This window comes from Taudactylus pleione, unplaced genomic scaffold, assembly GCF_031769625.1.
Source record: "Taudactylus pleione unplaced genomic scaffold, aTauple2 ptg000620l, whole genome shotgun sequence".
Classification (NCBI taxonomy): Eukaryota; Metazoa; Chordata; class Amphibia; order Anura; family Myobatrachidae; genus Taudactylus; species Taudactylus pleione.
The window spans coordinates 90,088-107,848 of NW_028285022.1; the positions used below are offsets into that span (position 1 = coordinate 90,088).

The window sequence follows — 17,761 nt, forward strand, 5'->3', positions numbered from 1 at the left end:
CTCGCTCGCCCTGCAAAGACAGCCCAGTGGAATGAGTGACAGGAGAGGCCGATTTGTGGGTGGTATCAGAGGGGCAGGCCTGTAGTAACGGGGGAGTGGAGTTGCGAAAGCAGGCGTGTCTGAGTGTTGTCATGCCGTTTCTGGGGCGTGCATAATTAACAGGCAGCTTCATAGTACACGTCACCTGGTTGATTTTTACACTGAATTACTCGCAGTGCTTGTGGTAGGGTACAGTCAACCGCAAGCGCTGCGGTCAGATCCGATGGAACCCGATGTACTGATGGTTGTATATACTTCCTGGAGATGACGTACGCTAGTGGCCGGCTAAAGACAGGCTGGTGGGCGTCTATAAACACAAAGTGATCGCTCGCCAAAACATAGTGGGCGTGCTTATACCTTGCCGTGCGAGCGGCTGCCTTGAAGTCACTTAGCTGAATTTCCATACGCTGGCAGCGAGCGGCCGCAACTAGCGAATCAGGCCCTCAGTCCTCAAGGCAAACTAACAGTCCAGGTTTTAAGGATATCTATGCTTGAGCACAGAGGGTTAAATAAAATAATTTGAGGTATTAATTATTTACCTGTTCTCAATCATGGCTATCCTTAAATCCTGGACTGTTAGTCTGCCTTGAGGATCAAGTTTGGGAAACACTGTTGTGACTGATCAGGCCCCGTGTAACCGGCCTCTCCTATCACCCTGACCCCCCGTGTAACCAGCCTCTCCTATCACCATGACCCCCGTGTAACCGGCCTCTCCTATCACCCTGACCCCCCGTGTAACCGGCCTCTCCTATCACCCTGACCCACGTGTAACCGGCCTCTCCTATCACCCTGACCCCCGTGTAACCGGCCTCTCCTATCACCCTGACCCCCCGTGTAACCGGCCTCTCCTATCACTCTGACCCCCGTGTAACCGGCCTCTCCTGTCACCCTGACCCCCGTGTAACCGGCCTCTCCCGTCACCCTGACCCCCGTGTAACCGGCCTCTCCCGTCACCCTGACCCCCGTGTAACCGGCCTCTCCCGTCACCCTGACCCCCGTGTAACCGGCCTCTCCTATCACCCTGACCCCCGTGTAACCGGCCTCTCCTATCACCCTGACTCCTGTGTAACCGGCCTCTCCTATCACCCTGACTCCTGTGTAACCAGCCTCTCCCATCACCCTGACTCCTGTGTAACCGGCCTCTCCTATCACCCTGACTCCTGTGTAACCAGCCTCTCCCATCACCCTGACCCCTGTGTAACCGGCCTCTCCTACCACCCTGACCCCTCCCATCACCCTGACCCCTGTGTAACCGGCCTCTCCTATCACCCTGACTCCTGTGTAACCGGCCTCTCCTATCACCCTGACTCCTGTGTAACCAGCCTCTCCCATCACCCTGACCCCTGTGTAACCGGCCTCTCCTACCACTCTGACCCCTGTGTAACCGGCCTCTCCCATCACCCTGACCCCTGTGTAACCGGCCTCTCCTATCACCCTGACCCCTGTGTAACCGGCCTCTCCCATCACCCTGACCCCTGTGTAACCGGCCTCTCCTATCACCCTGACCCCCGTGTAACCGGCCTCTCCCATCACCCTGACCCCTGTGTAACCGGCCTCTCCTATCACCCTGACCCCCGTGTAACCGGCCTCTCCCATCACCCTGACCCCTGTGTAACCGGCCTCTCCTATCACCCTGACCCCGGTGTAACCGGCCTCTCCCATCACCCTGACCCCTGTGTAACCGGCCTCTCCTACCACCCTGACCCCTCCCATCACCCTGACCCCTGTGTAACCGGCCTCTCCTATCACCCTGACCCCCGTGTAACCGGCCTCTCCCATCACCCTGACCCCCGTGTAACCGGCCTCTCCCATCACCCTGACCCCTGTGTAACCGGCCTCTCCTACCACCCTGACCCCTCCCATCACCCTGACCCCTGTGTAACCGGCCTCTCCTATCACCCTGACTCCTGCACAGTATAATGGTCTCTGTATGGGCTTTTCCTCCCATCTCCTCTCTATCACCCATCATGACATCCTGGAGGCCCTTGTGGCACTGACCATACCACGGATGGTGGGATCCTCGTTTCTCAGGACACGGAGTAAAGTAACTTGTGCGATATCTCTGTGTTCCGGTGAGTTAGTGAGTTGCGCACAGGCTGACAGGTCATGTGATACTGAGACACCAATAACGTGGAAAGCTATGACCATCAGATAATAGAGACTTATTACTGAAGAGCCCTTAGTGCACCCCTGTGAGCATACTGGGGTAATACTGGGGCAATACTGGGGTAATACCAGGGCAACACTGGGGTAATTGTTTACTTTTATGCACTTGCCAGCTGACCGGTCTTTCTGTAGGTAAAATCCCCCTCCCCCATTTCGATGGCGTGTCTTTGCCATGCTCTGTCCATTAGGATAATGAGATTTCTATGCATTGCAGTAGTAGGATCAGCCTTTACATGGTTGTACATACTCCGCAGTCTCATGTAATTACCCCCTCCCCTTGTATCTATGTAGCTGAGGGCTGTCCCACAGGGATGGAGCTGGTGGCTTGTGCCAATCGGTGTCCCCGGCATTGCTCGGATTTCCAGCAGGGAATTGTGTGCCTGGACGGAGACGTCTGTGACCCCGGGTGTCGGTGCCCAGCAGGTAGGTGTCAGTCCCATGTGTCACAGTAAAGGCTCCTTAGGATGCCCTGAGGTTTAGGCTACACCTGTCTTTCTCAGGGTCACTGGAGCAGGATGGGGTCTGTGTGCCCGTCGCTCAGTGTGAGTGTACAGACAGCTATGGGCAGAGCTGGACCCCCCACAGCTCCATCCAGGAAGACTGCAACAACTGCACCTGCTCCGATGGGCATCTTCTCTGCACCAACGACACCTGCCAGAGTGTGGACTGTACATGGAGCCAGTGGTCAACGTGGTCTCAGTGCTCCGTCAGCTGTGGAAGTGGCCATCAGACACGATTCAGGTGAGCATTGGAAGGGGGGCTGGTGAGTGGGGGGTAAGAAATATTGCCCAAAAGTTGGGTCTGAGGAACAATTGGTGATCCTGCCTGAAGCCATCACCGTACACTTTGCATCGTGAGAGATTCTTCTAATTGTGTTCACAGATCATCTACATCAGGGTCAGAGAGGAAATCGTGCCAGACACCTGAGAGGCAGACCCGCCCATGTTACCCGGATATATGCCCAGCGTTGTGCCCTCACAATGGCTCTGACAGACGTGTTGGTGACGTGTGGCTGGTGGGAGAGTGCCAGCAGTGGTTCGTATCCCGTTCCCGATGCTCTTTTTCTGGGATTAGAGTTCAGAGAATGTCCCGATACAGATATCTACGTGTGTCCAGTCCATGAGCAGAGGAGACCGCAGTACAGACCGAGCTGGGTTACTGGCACTTATCCTCTGGGGATTATAACATCACCACAACTGCGCTGACCCTGTATAGTAAGATAGTGATCAGACACTTTACATGTCCTATAACAAGGATGTGCGGACTCACGGCCCCGACTGACCATTTCTTAGTGTTACTGATAGAAAAGGCATCAGGGTTAGTGTTAGGGTTACCTTTGATGTTAGGGTTACAGTTAAGGTTATTGTTAGAATTTGGGTTGCCGTTAGGGCTGGGGTTGCTGTTTGTGTTAGGGCTGGGGTTTCTGCTAGTGTTAGCGTTAGGGCTGGGGTTGCTGTTAGTGTTAGTGTTAAGGCTGGGGTTGCTGTTAGCGTTAGGGCTGGGGTTGATAGAGTTAGCGTTATGGCTGGGGTTGCTGTTAGTGTTAGGGCTGGGGTTGCTGTTAGTGTTAGGGCTGGGGTTGCTGCTGTTAGCATTAGGGCTGGGGTTGCTGTTAGTGTTAGGGCTGGGGTTGCTGCTGTTAGCGTTAGGGCTGGGGTTGATAGAGTTAGCGTTATGGCTGTGGTTGCTGTTAGTGTTAGGGCTGGGGTTGCTGTTAGTGTTAGGGCTGGGGTTGCTGCTGTTAGCATTAGGGCTGGGGTTGCTGTTAGTGTTAGGACTGGAGTTGCTGTTAGTGTTAAGGCTGGGGTTGCTGTTAGCGTTAGGGCTGGGGTTGCTGCTGTTAGCGTTATGGCTGGGGTTGCTGCTGTTAGCGTTATGGCTGGGGTTGCTGTTAGTCAGGACCGTTTCTAGGGGCAGGCGACCCGTGCAATCGCACGGGGCGCGCTGCCTCCTACCCTTGCTGTAGAAACAGCATGTTAACTGCCGGGCGCCCGCTGAGATTCAGTTACCAGCGGGCGCCCGGCAGAGCAGAGCAGCCGGAGACGGAGGCTCCTGCTTCCGGTTCCCACAATGTGCACTATGGGAGGACGTCATGACGTCTTTCCCATAGTGCAGAGAGAGGAGCAGCCGAGCGGAGCGGACGCCAGAGCGGGGCTGAAGGTAAGTGTTACTGTTTTTTTTTTTTGTGTGCAGGCAGCCTGGACAATACTTGGGGGGAGGCACTACTACTGGGGGCACTTCTGCTGGGGGAGACACCACTACTGGGGGCACCCGGGCACTACTACTGGGGACATTACTCGGGGGGCACATCTACTGGGGTTATTGCTTAGGAGGCACCACTACTGGGGGCACTACTACAAAGGGAGCATTACTATTGGGGGCACTAATACAGGGGCAATACAACTGGGGACACTACTACTGGGGCACTACAACAGGGACCATTACTATTGGGGGCATTACTGATGGGGGCATGACTACAGGGGGCACTACTAATGGGGGCTCTGCATAAGTTGCACTACCACTGTGGGCACTGCATAAGGGGCATAAATACAGGGGACACTGCATATGGGGACAACTACAGGGGGCACTGCATAATGGGCACTTTTGCCTGAGAGCCAGTGGGGGGGAAGCATAAGACCTGTCGGGATGGAATGGTAAGGGAGGGGGCTGGAATGGTAAGGGAGGGGGCTGGAATGGTAAGGGAGGGGGCTGGAATGAAGTGTGTATTATGTGAATCTTGTTTTTTCAATGTGTTTTATGTGGTTCTGGATATAATAATGTATTTGAGGTGGATGTGGTTTTAAAACGTAGTTTATGTGCCTCTGGCTGTTCCCATATATTTTATGTGGAAGTGGTTTGTTGCAGTGTATTTTATGTGGATCTGGCTGGGCTCGCTCCCAACGCGACTAAAACCGGGTGTGATGCAAGGTCATACTTCTGCAAATGTCACACCAAAGGCATGCACACAGAAATGCGGCGTGGGCTTGTGACAGCTAGGCCACACCCCATTTTTTGAGCGCGCGCCTGAGGCGCGCGCATGCTGTCTATCTTTTCTTTAGCTACATATATTTTTCAGCGCTTTGCCTCTGACAGGTTAGACACCCCTGTACTCAGTAGTCACGGTGGCTGTTATTCTGTGGTCTTTCTAGATCACGCTCCCTTACTGTGATACCACACCCCCTCACGATGACGCCACGCCCACTCCACAATATTACTGCTTCGAGGGGGGGGGGGCGCGCATTTTGACTGCTCGCACTGGGAGCCTCAGACCCTAGAAACTGCCCTGCTGTTAGTGTTAGGGCTGCGGTTGCTGTTAGTGTTAGGGCTGTGGTTGCTGTTAGTGTTAGGGCTGGGGTTGCTGTTAGTGTTAGGGCTGGGGTTGCTGTTAGTGTTAGGGCTGGGGTTGCTGTTAGTGTTAGGGCTGGGATTGCTGTTGGCGTTAGGGCTGGGGTTGCTGTTAGTGTTAGGGCTGGGGTTGCTGTTAGTGTTAGGGCTGGGGTTGCTGTTGGCGTTAGGGCTGGGGTTGCTGTTTGTGTTAGTGTTAGGGATGGGGTTGATGTTAGTGTTAGCGTTAGGGATGGGATTGATAGTGTTAGGGCTGGGGTTTGCTGTTAGTGTTAGGGCTGGGGTTGCTGTTAGTGTTAGGGCTGGGGTTGCTATTAGTGTTAGGGCTGGGGTTGCTGTTGGCGTTAGGGCTGGGGTTGCTGTTGGCGTTAGGGCTGGGGTTGATGATAGTGTTAGCATTAGGGCTGGGGCTGCTGTTAGTGTTAGTGCTGGGGTTGCTGTTAGTGTTAGGGCTGGGGTTGCTGTTGGTGTTTAACGTTAGGGCTGGGGTTGCCGTTAGTGTTAGGACTGGGATTGCTGTTAGTGTTAGGGCTGGGGTTGCTATTAGTGTTAGTGTTATGGCTGGGGTTGCCGTTAGTGTTAGGGCTGGGATTGCTGTTAGTGTTAGGGCTGGGGTTGCTATTAGTGTTAGTGTTATGGCTGGGGTTGCTGTTAGTGTTAGGGCTGGGGTTGGTGTTGGTGTTTAACGTTAGGGCTGGGGTTGCTGTTGGTGTTAGGGCTGGGGTTGCTGTTAGTGTTAGCATTAGGGCTGGGGTTGCTGTGTTAGCATTAGGGCTGGGGTTGCTGTTAGTGTTAGCTTTAGGGCTGGGGTTGTTGTTAGTGTTAGCATTAGGGCTGGGTTTGCTGTTAGTGTTAGAGCGGGGGTTTCTGTTGCTGTTAGTGTTAGAGCGGGGGTTTCTGTTGCTGTTAGCATTATGGCGGGGGTTTCTGTTGCTGTTAGTGTTAGGGCGGGGGTTTCTGTTGCTGTTAGCGTTAGGGCGGGGGTTTCTGTTGCTGTTAGCGTTATGGCGGGGGTTTCTGTTGCTGTTAGTGTTAGGGCGGGGGTTTCTGTTGCTGTTAGCGTTAGGGCGGGGGTTTCTGTTGCTGTTAGCGTTATGGCGGGGGTTTCTGTTGCTGTTAGTGTTAGGGCGGGGGTTTCTGTTGCTGTTGGCTAACCGTCACTCTTATCCTGCATTTCCGTGTTCAAAAGAGATCACAGATGTTTGGTCTATGATGGAGACCCTACAGACATCACCAGAATGTGTTCTTCGGGGGCTGCCCCTGTTCTCCCCCTTTATGCATCCTGCATTTTGTGCACACGCTGTGATAATTACAGATTAAAGATTGAGAAAAACAGCTAAAATCATGTAACTTAGATTTTTGTTCCTTTTAGTGTTATTAACACCAATAACGTTCATTTCCAGTCATCTCCCCCTGTCATCTCCCCCGGTCATCTCCCCCGGTCATCTCCCCCGGTCATCTCCCCCGGTCATCTCCCCCGGTCATCTCCCCCGGTCATCTCCCCCGGTCATCTCCCCCGGTCATCTTTTCCAGTCATTTCCAGTCATCTCCTCCAGTCGTCTCTTCCAGTAATTTCCAGTCATCTCCCCCGGTCATCTCCCCCGGTCATCTCCTCCGGTCATCTCCCCCGGTCATCTCCTCCGGTCATCTCCCCCGGTCATCTCCTCCGCTCATCTCCTCCGCTCATCTCTTCCGGTCATCTCCCCCGGTCATTTCCTCCAGTCATCTCCTCCGGTCATCTCCAGTCATCACTTCCAGTCATTTTTGACCACCTCACAGCACCTGAAATCGAGAGGGAGGGTCTTAAAAAACAGATTGTGTGTGTTTTACAGTAGATTGCATTTCAGCCCGAATTGCGAGAAGATCCAAGTCAGGACTCTGTTCTACTCAGAACCCCAAAGTGATTCCAAACTGGGACTTGGGGGGTCTATGTACTAAGCAGTTTTAGGAGACAGAGTGAAAAGTGACAAGTCCGTGGTAAGGTACCAGCCAATCAGCTCCCAACTGTCATTTTTTAAACACAGCCTGTGAGATTGCAGTTGGGAGCTGATTGGCTCGCACCTAATCACTTTCTTATCACTTTTCACTCTGTCTCCTAACAATACTTAGGGGGTCATTCAGACCCACTCGCGAGCGGCAGTATGCTCGCAAGTGGGTCGATGTTCCCACTGCGCATGCGCACGAAGGAGGGAGCTCCGTCGTGCGCATGCGCGAGACCTGGCGAGCGACGGGCTTTCCATCGCTCGGGATCTCGCACCAAAGGGGGCGTGCTGTCGATGTTGATTGACAGCATGCCCCCTTTGGTGGGGACGCCTACCGTCTGAAGCCGGCCCCACTGACATCACTAGTGATGTCAGTGTGAGTGATTTGGGCTCTGATAGAGCCAAAATCACTCCAGGGCTTGTGGCTGGGAAACCCGACCGCAGGGTTTCCCTCGCAAGTCCGATGGTCGCGATGGTCAAGACCATCGCGACCATCTTTTTGGACGCTCGTATATGCTGTGGGTGGTGACCCACAGCTATACGAGCGTCCAGGAGGACGCTCCATTTTAATGGAGGAGGGCCCTGATTCAGAGCGAGCGCTCTGGTCAGAGCGTCCGACTCTGAATCAGGCCCTTAGTAAATAGACCCCTTGATTTGACTCGGATCCCGTAACTTCGGGTGTTATCGATTTTATCAAAAACGGAGGCGCTCATCTCTAAATAACCTGATAATTCTGATAACGTGCATTGATCGAGAGACTATATCCCAATGGCCAGGTCCCCATTTACCCCCAACCACAAATGTTTCATATGTGTGCAGTCCCCACCCCGTGGCGTTAATAGCGATGTCTTGTCACACACATCATTGCGCAGAACTTGTCACATTAGCGTAGCCTCTAGGTTGCATTGATTGTCTGCCCATATCTGTTCCATTCCGCTCCAAAAGTGATATTTCTGTAAATAACCCAGATTACTGTGCTGTATATAAAGCTAGGCGGGTGACATCGGGAGGGCGGGTGTGGCGGCGTTTCCGCGTCTCCTGCGTTCTTAAAGAACTTTGTCTATTTCTCACAGATTTCCTTTTTTTTTTCCATGTAGTATTTGCACCCCAGAGGGTAATTACTGCCAGGACATTGACTGTAGAGGTAAGTACACACATTGTTATCATTTATTTGCCATTATTGTATGTATGTATAATATATGTAATATTATCTAGTTGTGTATATTCCATGTATACGTAGCTGAAGTTAATGCTTTTATGTGTGTATAATATATGTAATATTATCTAGTTGTGTATATTCCATGTATACGTAGCTGAAGTTAATGCTTTTATGTGTTTATAATATATGTAATATTATCTAGTTGTGTATATTCCATGTATACGTAGCTGAAGGTAATGCTTTTATGTGTCTATAATATATGTAATATTATCTAGTTGTGTATATTCCATGTATACGTAGCTGAAGGTAATGCTTTTATGTGTTTATAATATATGTAATATTATCTAGTTGTGTATATTCCATGTATACGTAGCTGAAGTTAATGCTTTTATGTGTTTATAATATATGTAATATTATCTAGTTGTGTATATTCCATGTATACGTAGCTGAAGGTAATGCTTTTATGTGTCTATAATATATGTAATATTATCTAATTGTGTATATTCCATGTATACGTACAGTAGCTGAAGGTAATGCTTTTGTGTGTATAATATATGCAATATTATCTAGTTGTGTATATTCCATGTATACGTAGCTGAAGGTAATGCTTATATGTGTGTGTATAATATATGTAATATTATCTAGGTGTGTATATTCCATGTATACGTAGCTGAAGATAATTCTTATATGTGTGTATAATATATGTAATATTATCTAGTTGTGTATATTCCATGTATACGTAGCTGAAGGTAATGCTTTTATGTGTATATAATATATGTAATTTTATCTAGTTGTGTATATTCCATGTATACGTAGCTGAAGGTAATGCTTATGTGTGTGTATGTAATATATGTAATTTTATCTAGTTGTGTATATTCCATGTATACGTAGCTGAAGGTAATGCTTATGTGTGTGTATAATATATGTAATATTATCTAGTTGTGTATATTCCATGTATACGTAGCTGAAGGTAATGCTTATGTGTGTGTATGTAATATATGTAATTTTATCTAGTTGTGTATATTCCATGTATACGTAGCTGAAGGTAATGCTTTTATGTGTGTGTATAATATATGTAATATTATCTAGTTGGGTATATTCCATGTATACGTAGCTGAAGGTAATGCTTTTATGTGTATATAATATATGTAATATTATCTAGTTGTGTATATTCCATGTATACGTAGCTGAAGATAATGCTTTTATGTGTCTATAATATATGTAATATTATCTAGTTGTGTATATTCCATGTATACGTAGCTGAAGATAATTCTTATATGTCTGTATAATATATGTAATATTATCTAGTTGTGTATATTCCATGTATACGTAGCTGAAGGTAATGCTTTTATGTGTGTATAATATATGTAATATTATCTAGTTGTGTATATTCCATGTATACGTAGCTGAAGGTAATGCTTTTATGTGTATATAATATATGTAATATTAATATTATCTAGTTGTGTATATTCCATGTATACGTAGCTGAAGGTAATGCTTTTATGTGTGTATAATATATGTAATATTATCTAGGTGTGTATATTCCATGTATACGTAGCTGAAGGTAATGCTTTTATGTGTGTATAATATATGTAATATTATCTAGGTGTGTATATTCCATGGATACGTAGCTGAAGATAATTCTTATATGTGTGTATAATATATGTAATATTATCTAGTTGTGTATATTCCATGTATACGTAGATGAAGTTAATACTTTTATGTGTGTATAATATATGTAATATTATCTAGTTGTGTATGGGCCTGATTCAGAGCCGGACGCAATTAGCGCTCACTCGTCCAGAAAATAGGGGTGGCTATTCAAATGAACCGTTCGCTCTTTGCGGTCTGTTCACGCCTCTAGGTCTGAACGAGCGAACAAAACTTGTGGTCGTTTTTTTGAAACTACGCCCCCTGGCCGCTCGCATCCTACGTCATGTCCGCTATTTATTAGATTAATCGAGTACATCGACCAGCGTATGAACTGCTCGCTATTCTTGTGGTTGGTTTTTCCTACCACAATCTTGCGAGCAGTTCTGGCTATAAAATAACCCAGTGACGTGGTCAATGACGCTGCTGTATTAATTCTGCACACCCATAAAACGCCCGTTTTGACCTTTAAGCACGCCTGCGTTCTGATCTCCACTCCCCGTTTTCAAGCACCTTCCCCTGTTACCACCCACATACGCCTCATTCTGTCACTATCAGGCATTCGCTATTTTGTGAGCACATGAATTTCGACCGCACTGACTGGTTCGCGCATGCGTATAACGATCCGTACGCATGCGCAGTTGGGCAAACATCGCTCGGAGCGAACGAGAGGCTGGTTACGAGCGGCTCTGAATCAGGCCCTATATTCCATGTATACGTAGCTGAAGGTAATGCTTTTATGTGTATATAATATATGTAATATTATCTAGTTGTGTATATTCCATGTATACGTAGCTGAAGGTAATGCTTTTATGTGTGTATAATATATGTAATATTATCTAGTTGTGTGTTTTTCATGTATACGTAGCTGAAGGTAATGCTTTTGTGTGTATAATATATGTAATATTATCTAGTTGTGTATATTCCATGTATACGTAGCTGAAGGTAATGCTTTTGTGTGTATAATATATGTAATATTATCTAGTTGTGTATATTCCATGTATACGTAGCTGAAGGTAATGCTTTTATGTGTGTATAATATATGTAATATTATCTAGTTGTGTGTTTTTCATGTATACGTAGCTGAAGGTAATGCTTTTGTGTGTATAATATATGTAATATTATCTAGTTGTGTATATTCCATGTATACGTAGCTGAAGGTAATGCTTTTGTGTGTATAATATATGTAATATTATCTAGTTGTGTATATTCCATGTATACGTAGCTGAAGGTAATGCTTTTATGTGTGTATAATATATGTAATATTATCTAGTTGTGTATATTCCATGTATACGTAGCTGAAGATAATGCTTTTATGTGTGTGTATAATATATGTAATATTATCTAGTTGTGTATTTTTCATGTATACGTAGCTGAAGATAATGCTTTTGTGTGTATAATATATGTAATATTATCTAATTGTGTATATTCCATGTATACGTAGCTGAAGGTAATGCTTTTATGTGTGTATAATATATGTAATATTATCTAGTTGTGTATATTCCATGTATACGTAGCTGAAGGTAATGCTTTTATGTGTGTATAATATATGTAATATTATCTAGTTGTGTATATTCCATGTATACGTAGCTGAAGGTAATGCTTTTGTGTGTATAATATATGTAATATTATCTAATTGTGTATATTCCATGTATACGTAGCTGAAGATAATGCTTTTGTGTGTATAATATATGTAATATTATCTAGTTGTGTATATTTCATGTATACGTAGCTGAAGGTAATGCTTATTACTAGATTAGAGAAAAGCTTAGCAGGGAAAATGTAAATATTACCAATAAAACTGTTACTGTAATATTAACATGAAGCTTATCACATCTGCAGTATGGCGGGTTATCCGTTATTAATGTCTGCCGTCAGGGATTATCTGGGAAACCATCCTGATCCCATCTGCAGTATGGCGGGTTATCCGTTATTAATGTCTGCCGTCAGGGATTATCTGGGAAACCATCCCGATCCCATCTGCAGTATGGCGGGTTATCCGTTATTAATGTCTGCCATCAGGGATTACCTGGGAGACCACCCTGATCACATCTGCAGTATGGCGGGTTATCCGTTATTAATGTCTGCCGTCGGGGATTATCTGGGAAACCAGCCTGATCCCATCTGCAGTATGGCGGGTTATCCGTTATTAATGTCTGCCGTCGGGGATTATCTGAGAAACCAGCCTGATCACATCTGCAGTATGGTGGGTTATCCGTTATTAATGTCTGCCGTCGGGGATTATCTGGGAAACCAGCCTGATCCCATCTGCAGTATGGCGGGTTATCCGTTATTAATGTCTGCCATCAGGGATTACCTGGGAGACCACCCTGATCACATCTGCAGTATGGCGGGTTGTCCGTTATTAATGTCTGCCGTCAGGGATTACCTGGGAGACCACCCTGATCACATCTGCAGTATGGCGGGTTATCCGTTATTAATGTCTGCCGTCAGGGATTATCTGGGAAACCAGCCTGATCACATCTGCAGTATGGCGGGTTATCCGTTATTAATGTCTGCCGTCAGGGATTACCTGGGAGACCACCCTGATCACATCTGCAGTATGGCGGGTTATCCGTTATTAATGTCTGCCGTCAGGGATTATCTGGGAAACCAGCCTGATCCCATCTGCAGTATAGCGGGTTATGCGTTATTAATGTCTGCCATCAGGGATTACCTGGGAAACCAGCCTGATCACATCTGCAGTATGGCGGGTTATGCGTTATTAATGTCTGCCGTCAGGGATTACCTGGGAAACCAGCCTGATCCCATCTGCAGTATAGCGGGTTATGCGTTATTAATGTCCGCCATCAGGGATTACCTGGGAAACAGCCTGATCCCATCTGCAGTATGGCGGGTTATCCGTTATTAATGTCTGCCGTTAGGGATTACCTGGGAGACCACCCTGATCACATCTGCAGTATGGCGGGTTATCCGTTATTAATGTCTGCTGTCAGGGATTACCTGGGAAACCAGCCGATCCCATCTGCAGTATGGCGAGTTCTCCGTTATTAATGTCTGCCGTCAGGGATTACCTGGGAAACCAGCCTGATCCCATCTGCAGTATGGCGGGTTCTCCGTTATTAATGTCTGCCATCAGGGATTATCTGGGAAACCAGCCTGATCCCATCTGCAGTATGGCGGGTTCTCCGTTATTAATGTCTGCCGTCAGGGATTACCTGGGAAACCAGCCTGATCACATCTGCAGTATGGCGGGTTATCCGTTATTAATGTCTGCCGTCAGGGATTACCTGGGAAACCAGCCTGATCCCATCTGCAGTATGGCGGGTTCTCCGTTATTAATGTCTGCCGTCAGGGATTACCTGGGAAACCAGCCTGATCCCATCTGCAGTATGGCGGGTTATCCGTTATTAATGTCTGCCGTCGGGATTACCTGGGAAACCACCCTGATCACATCTGCAGTATGGTGGGTTATCCGTTATTAATGTCTGCCGTCAGGGATTACCTGGGAAACCAGCCTGATCCCATCTGCAGTATGGCGGGTTATCCGTTATTAATGTCTGCCGTCAGGGATTACCTGGGAAACCTGCCTGATCCCATCTGCAGTATGGCGGGTTATCCGTTATTAATGTCTGCCGTCGGGGATTACCTGGGAAACCAGCCTGATCCCATCTGCAGTATGGCGGGTTATCCGTTATTAATGTCCGCCATCAGGGATTACCTGGGAAACAGCCTGATCACATCTGCAGTATGGCGGGTTATCCGTTATTAATGATCGGATATTATTATTGTGTTATACCAATTACTGACCATCAGTATGTCATTATGCAGCTGGTATTTCCTTTATGTGACATTCAGGGATCTGCGACTTTCTGTGCGCACTCTGGGCCTGATGTTCGCGGTCTGATGTCTGGGTCGCAGTGTGTGAAACGGTCACTGCATCCACAAGAGCGAGCACAGGGAATACTCAGACCCAAGGAAAAGTGATTGACAGGAAGTGTCATTTGTGGGTGGATACTGGGAGTGGTTGACCGGACGCAGGTGTGACAGTGCGTTCGCACCCCGTTACAGGGGTGTGCAAAAATTAGCCACCGAGATGGCGGACGCAGCCTGGCGTCCTCTGCGTGCAGGAAATCTCTCAACTCCTGCGGCAGGGTCAGGTCTACCTTTAGTCTGCGCGCTGCTCCGATGTTACTCGATGTTCCCGATGTTTTCTTAGCCTTGCGCATCAGTATGGACGTTAGCGGAGGGTGAAGGGGGCGGCATTATGTAGTGCTGGGCGTCTGCATCTTTGTGCTGCGATTGCCGAGCGTATGCAATCATTAGCATATTCTCGCAGCGGCCGGGTGCGTTCCTTGCTGAATCTGCCATCCGGGATTACCTGAGACATCAGCCTGATCCCATCATAGGAAAAGTCCTTAAATAATGGCCTAAATATCAGCGTCCTCAGTAACGATAATCGCACAGAAACAGGTTCTACATGGGTTACGCAAATCTAAGCACGGATCCTATTTATGATTGGCCCAACACGGTATTTCCTGCGCTAATTAATGGATGGTTGCATGACGCTATATCCATACATAGCGGGGGAAAGACATTGTACTTGTCCTATTTATCACGCTGTGACAACTAATATCACTATTGCTCCTTCCAGCACTTTTAAGATGATTTTATTTATTGACTTGTGTAGAAACATTCCGTGTACCGCAGGCGCCGGACTAACGTGTACTGGTGCCGGACTAACGTGTACCGCAGGCGCCGGACTAACGTGTACCGCAAGGGCCGGAGTAACGTGTACCGCAGGCGTTGGACTAACGTGTACCGCAGGCATCGGACTAACGCTAGGTCCTAATATGTTACGTGAGTTTGAGCCGTTCCTCCCTCCATGGCTGCTCTATAAGTGCAGACGTTTCCTGTCACCGCGAATCGCGGGGGGGAGAAGGTTTGTTAATTATTGGGCATTTATTGTAGACTGATAAATAGGCCCCTTAATCCGTTTCTCCTACAACACTTTTTGGTTTGTCCTCATAACGGCCTCAATCAGTCATGGGAGTAAGCGGCGCGGATATGGGGCGGTTTTGGATATTGCTCGCAGAACTACAACTGGAGGTTGCAAAATGAGGTTAGGACAAGATCTCCGGTGCCTCTGAGATGGCGGGTATATATAGCTGTGCCCCCTCCCGCTCTGCATTTATCACCCCTGTAATTACTGTACGCCCCTTCCCACCTTCCATCTCTTCTACATATCAGTCCACAAAAATCAAATATAATTCCCGTACTTCAGCGCAAAACCTAATACGCAGAGAACGCCCTTAATTCACCCGTTGCCTCCCATCGTTCAGGGTACATCGCCGTCCCAGGAGTGCTGCCATCATAGTCGGTGCATCCTGCCTCTGCGCAGTGCCGCACATATAGGCGCCTGTCATCACACGCGGTATTTCTGCTGCCAGCTGGTAAATGTGTACAAAATATAAGGTATCGTCCTGTAATAGACACCAGGTAACAATCTCCTCGTCCTGCTGTATAAATGATGGTGGGGGTAGTAGTTCCACAGGGAGAGTCCAGTGGCCATAAACCTGTCTCTTCTACCTACAGTGGATGGGCGATGGACTCCGTGGTCTCCTTGGTCTGATTGTCCAGTCACGTGCGGCACCGGTGTTCAGATCCGCAGCCGGGCCTGTATCAACCCTCCCCCCCGCAACAATGGTTCAGACTGCGAGGGCCAGGACACAGAGAGGCAGGACTGTACCAACAAGCACTGTACGGGTGAGAGTCTGCCTGAGGTGCAATTATGATGACCTGATGGTGGCTGAGCTTTGTCTGTATCTGGGTGATGTTATTAATATCTATGACATGAACGGGGTTACATTGCCCCCATGAGCCACAGAGCTTACAGTCTTACAGTGGCACTAGTGTTGCCACTTTATGATAGATATTCTACAGTGCCACACTGAATGTCTTCCCCATGTGCCGCACTGAATGTCTCCCTCCCCCCATGTGCTGCACAGAATGCCTCCCTCCCCCCCTTGTGCCGCACTGAAGGTTTCCCGCCCCCCCTCATGTGCCGCACTGAAGGTCCCCCCCTCATGTGCCACACTGAAGGTCTCCCCCCCCCCATGTGCCGCACTGAAGGCTTCCCCCCCCCCCATGTGCCGTACTGAAGGTCTCCCTCCCCCCCATGGGCCGCACTGAAGGTCTCCCTCCCCCCCATGTGCCGCACTGAAGGTCTCCCTCCCCCCCATGGGCCGCACTGAAGGTCTCCCTCCCCCCCATGTGCCGCACTGAAGGTCTCCCTCCCCCCCCATGTGCCGCACTGAAGGTCTCCCTCCCCCCCATGGGCCGCACTGAAGGTCTACCTCCCCCCCATGGGCCGCACTGAAGGTCTCCCTCCCCCCCCCATGGGCCGCACTGAAGGTCTCCCTCCCCCCCCATGTGCCACCCTGAAGGTCTCCCTCCCCCCATGTGCCGCACTGAAGGTCTCCCTCCATCCCCCCCATGTGCCGCACTGAAGGTCTCCCTCCATCCCCCCCATGTGCCGCACTGAAGGTCTCCCTCCCCCCACATGTGCCGCACTGAAGGTCTCCCTCCCACCCCATGTGCAGCACTGAAGGTCTCCCTCCCCCCATGTGCCGCACTAAATGTCTCCCTCCCGTGTGCCGCACTACTAAAGGTCTCCCTCCCCCCCATGTGCCGCACTGAAGGTCTCCCCTCCCCCCATGTGCCGGACTGAAGGTCTCCCCTCCCCCCCATGTGCCGCACTGAAGGTCTCCCCTCCCCCCCATGTGCCGCACTGAAGGTCTCCCCTCCCCCCCATGTGCCGCACTGAAGGTCTCCCCTCCCCCCCATGTGCCGTACTGAAGGTCTCCCTACCCCCCATGTGCCGCACTGAAGGTCTTCCTCCCCCCCATGTGCTGCACTGAATGTCCTCCCCCCCCGTGTGCCGCACTACTAAAGGTCTCCCTGCCCCCCATGTGCCGCACTGAAGGTCTCCCTCCCCCCACGTGCCGCACTGAAGGTCTCCCTCCCCCCACGTGCCGCACTGAAGGTCTCCCTCCCCCCACGTGCCGCACTGAAGGTCTCCCCCCCCACGTGCCGCACTGAAGGTCTCCCCCCCCCACGTGCCGCACTGAAGGTCTCCCCCCCCATGTGCCGCACTGAAGGTCTCCCTCCATCCCCCTCATGTGCCGCACTGAAGGTCTCCCTACCCCCCATGGGCCGCACTGAAGGTCTCCCCTTCCCCCCATGTGCCGCACTGAAGGTCTCCCTCCCCCCCATGTGCCGCACTGAAGGTCTCCCTCCCCCCATGTGCCGCACTGAAGGTCTCCTTCCCCCCCACGTGCCGCACTGAAGGTCTCCCCCCCCATGTGCCGGACTGAAGGTCTCCCCCCCATGTGCCGCACTAAAGGTCTCCCTCCCCCCCATGTGCCGCACTGAAGGTCTCCCTCCCCCCCATGTGCCG

The 17,761-nt window shown here is 49.4% G+C and overlaps 1 protein-coding gene across 1 annotated transcript in view; it reads left to right on the forward strand.

Moving 5' to 3' along the window:
• Positions 1 to 17,761, forward strand: part of LOC148479324 (SCO-spondin-like) — a gene marked incomplete at its 5' end in the record, with an annotated part of 249,345 nt that overhangs the window by 84,503 nt on the left and 147,081 nt on the right. Inside the window, 5 exons of the mRNA XM_088454599.1 lie at positions 2,497 to 2,628; positions 2,706 to 2,946; positions 3,088 to 3,240; positions 8,630 to 8,676; positions 15,898 to 16,068. Of these exons, the coding sequence (XP_088310725.1) occupies positions 2,497 to 2,628; positions 2,706 to 2,946; positions 3,088 to 3,240; positions 8,630 to 8,676; positions 15,898 to 16,068 (744 nt within the window). The remainder of the gene's footprint in view (positions 1 to 2,496; positions 2,629 to 2,705; positions 2,947 to 3,087; positions 3,241 to 8,629; positions 8,677 to 15,897; positions 16,069 to 17,761) is intronic.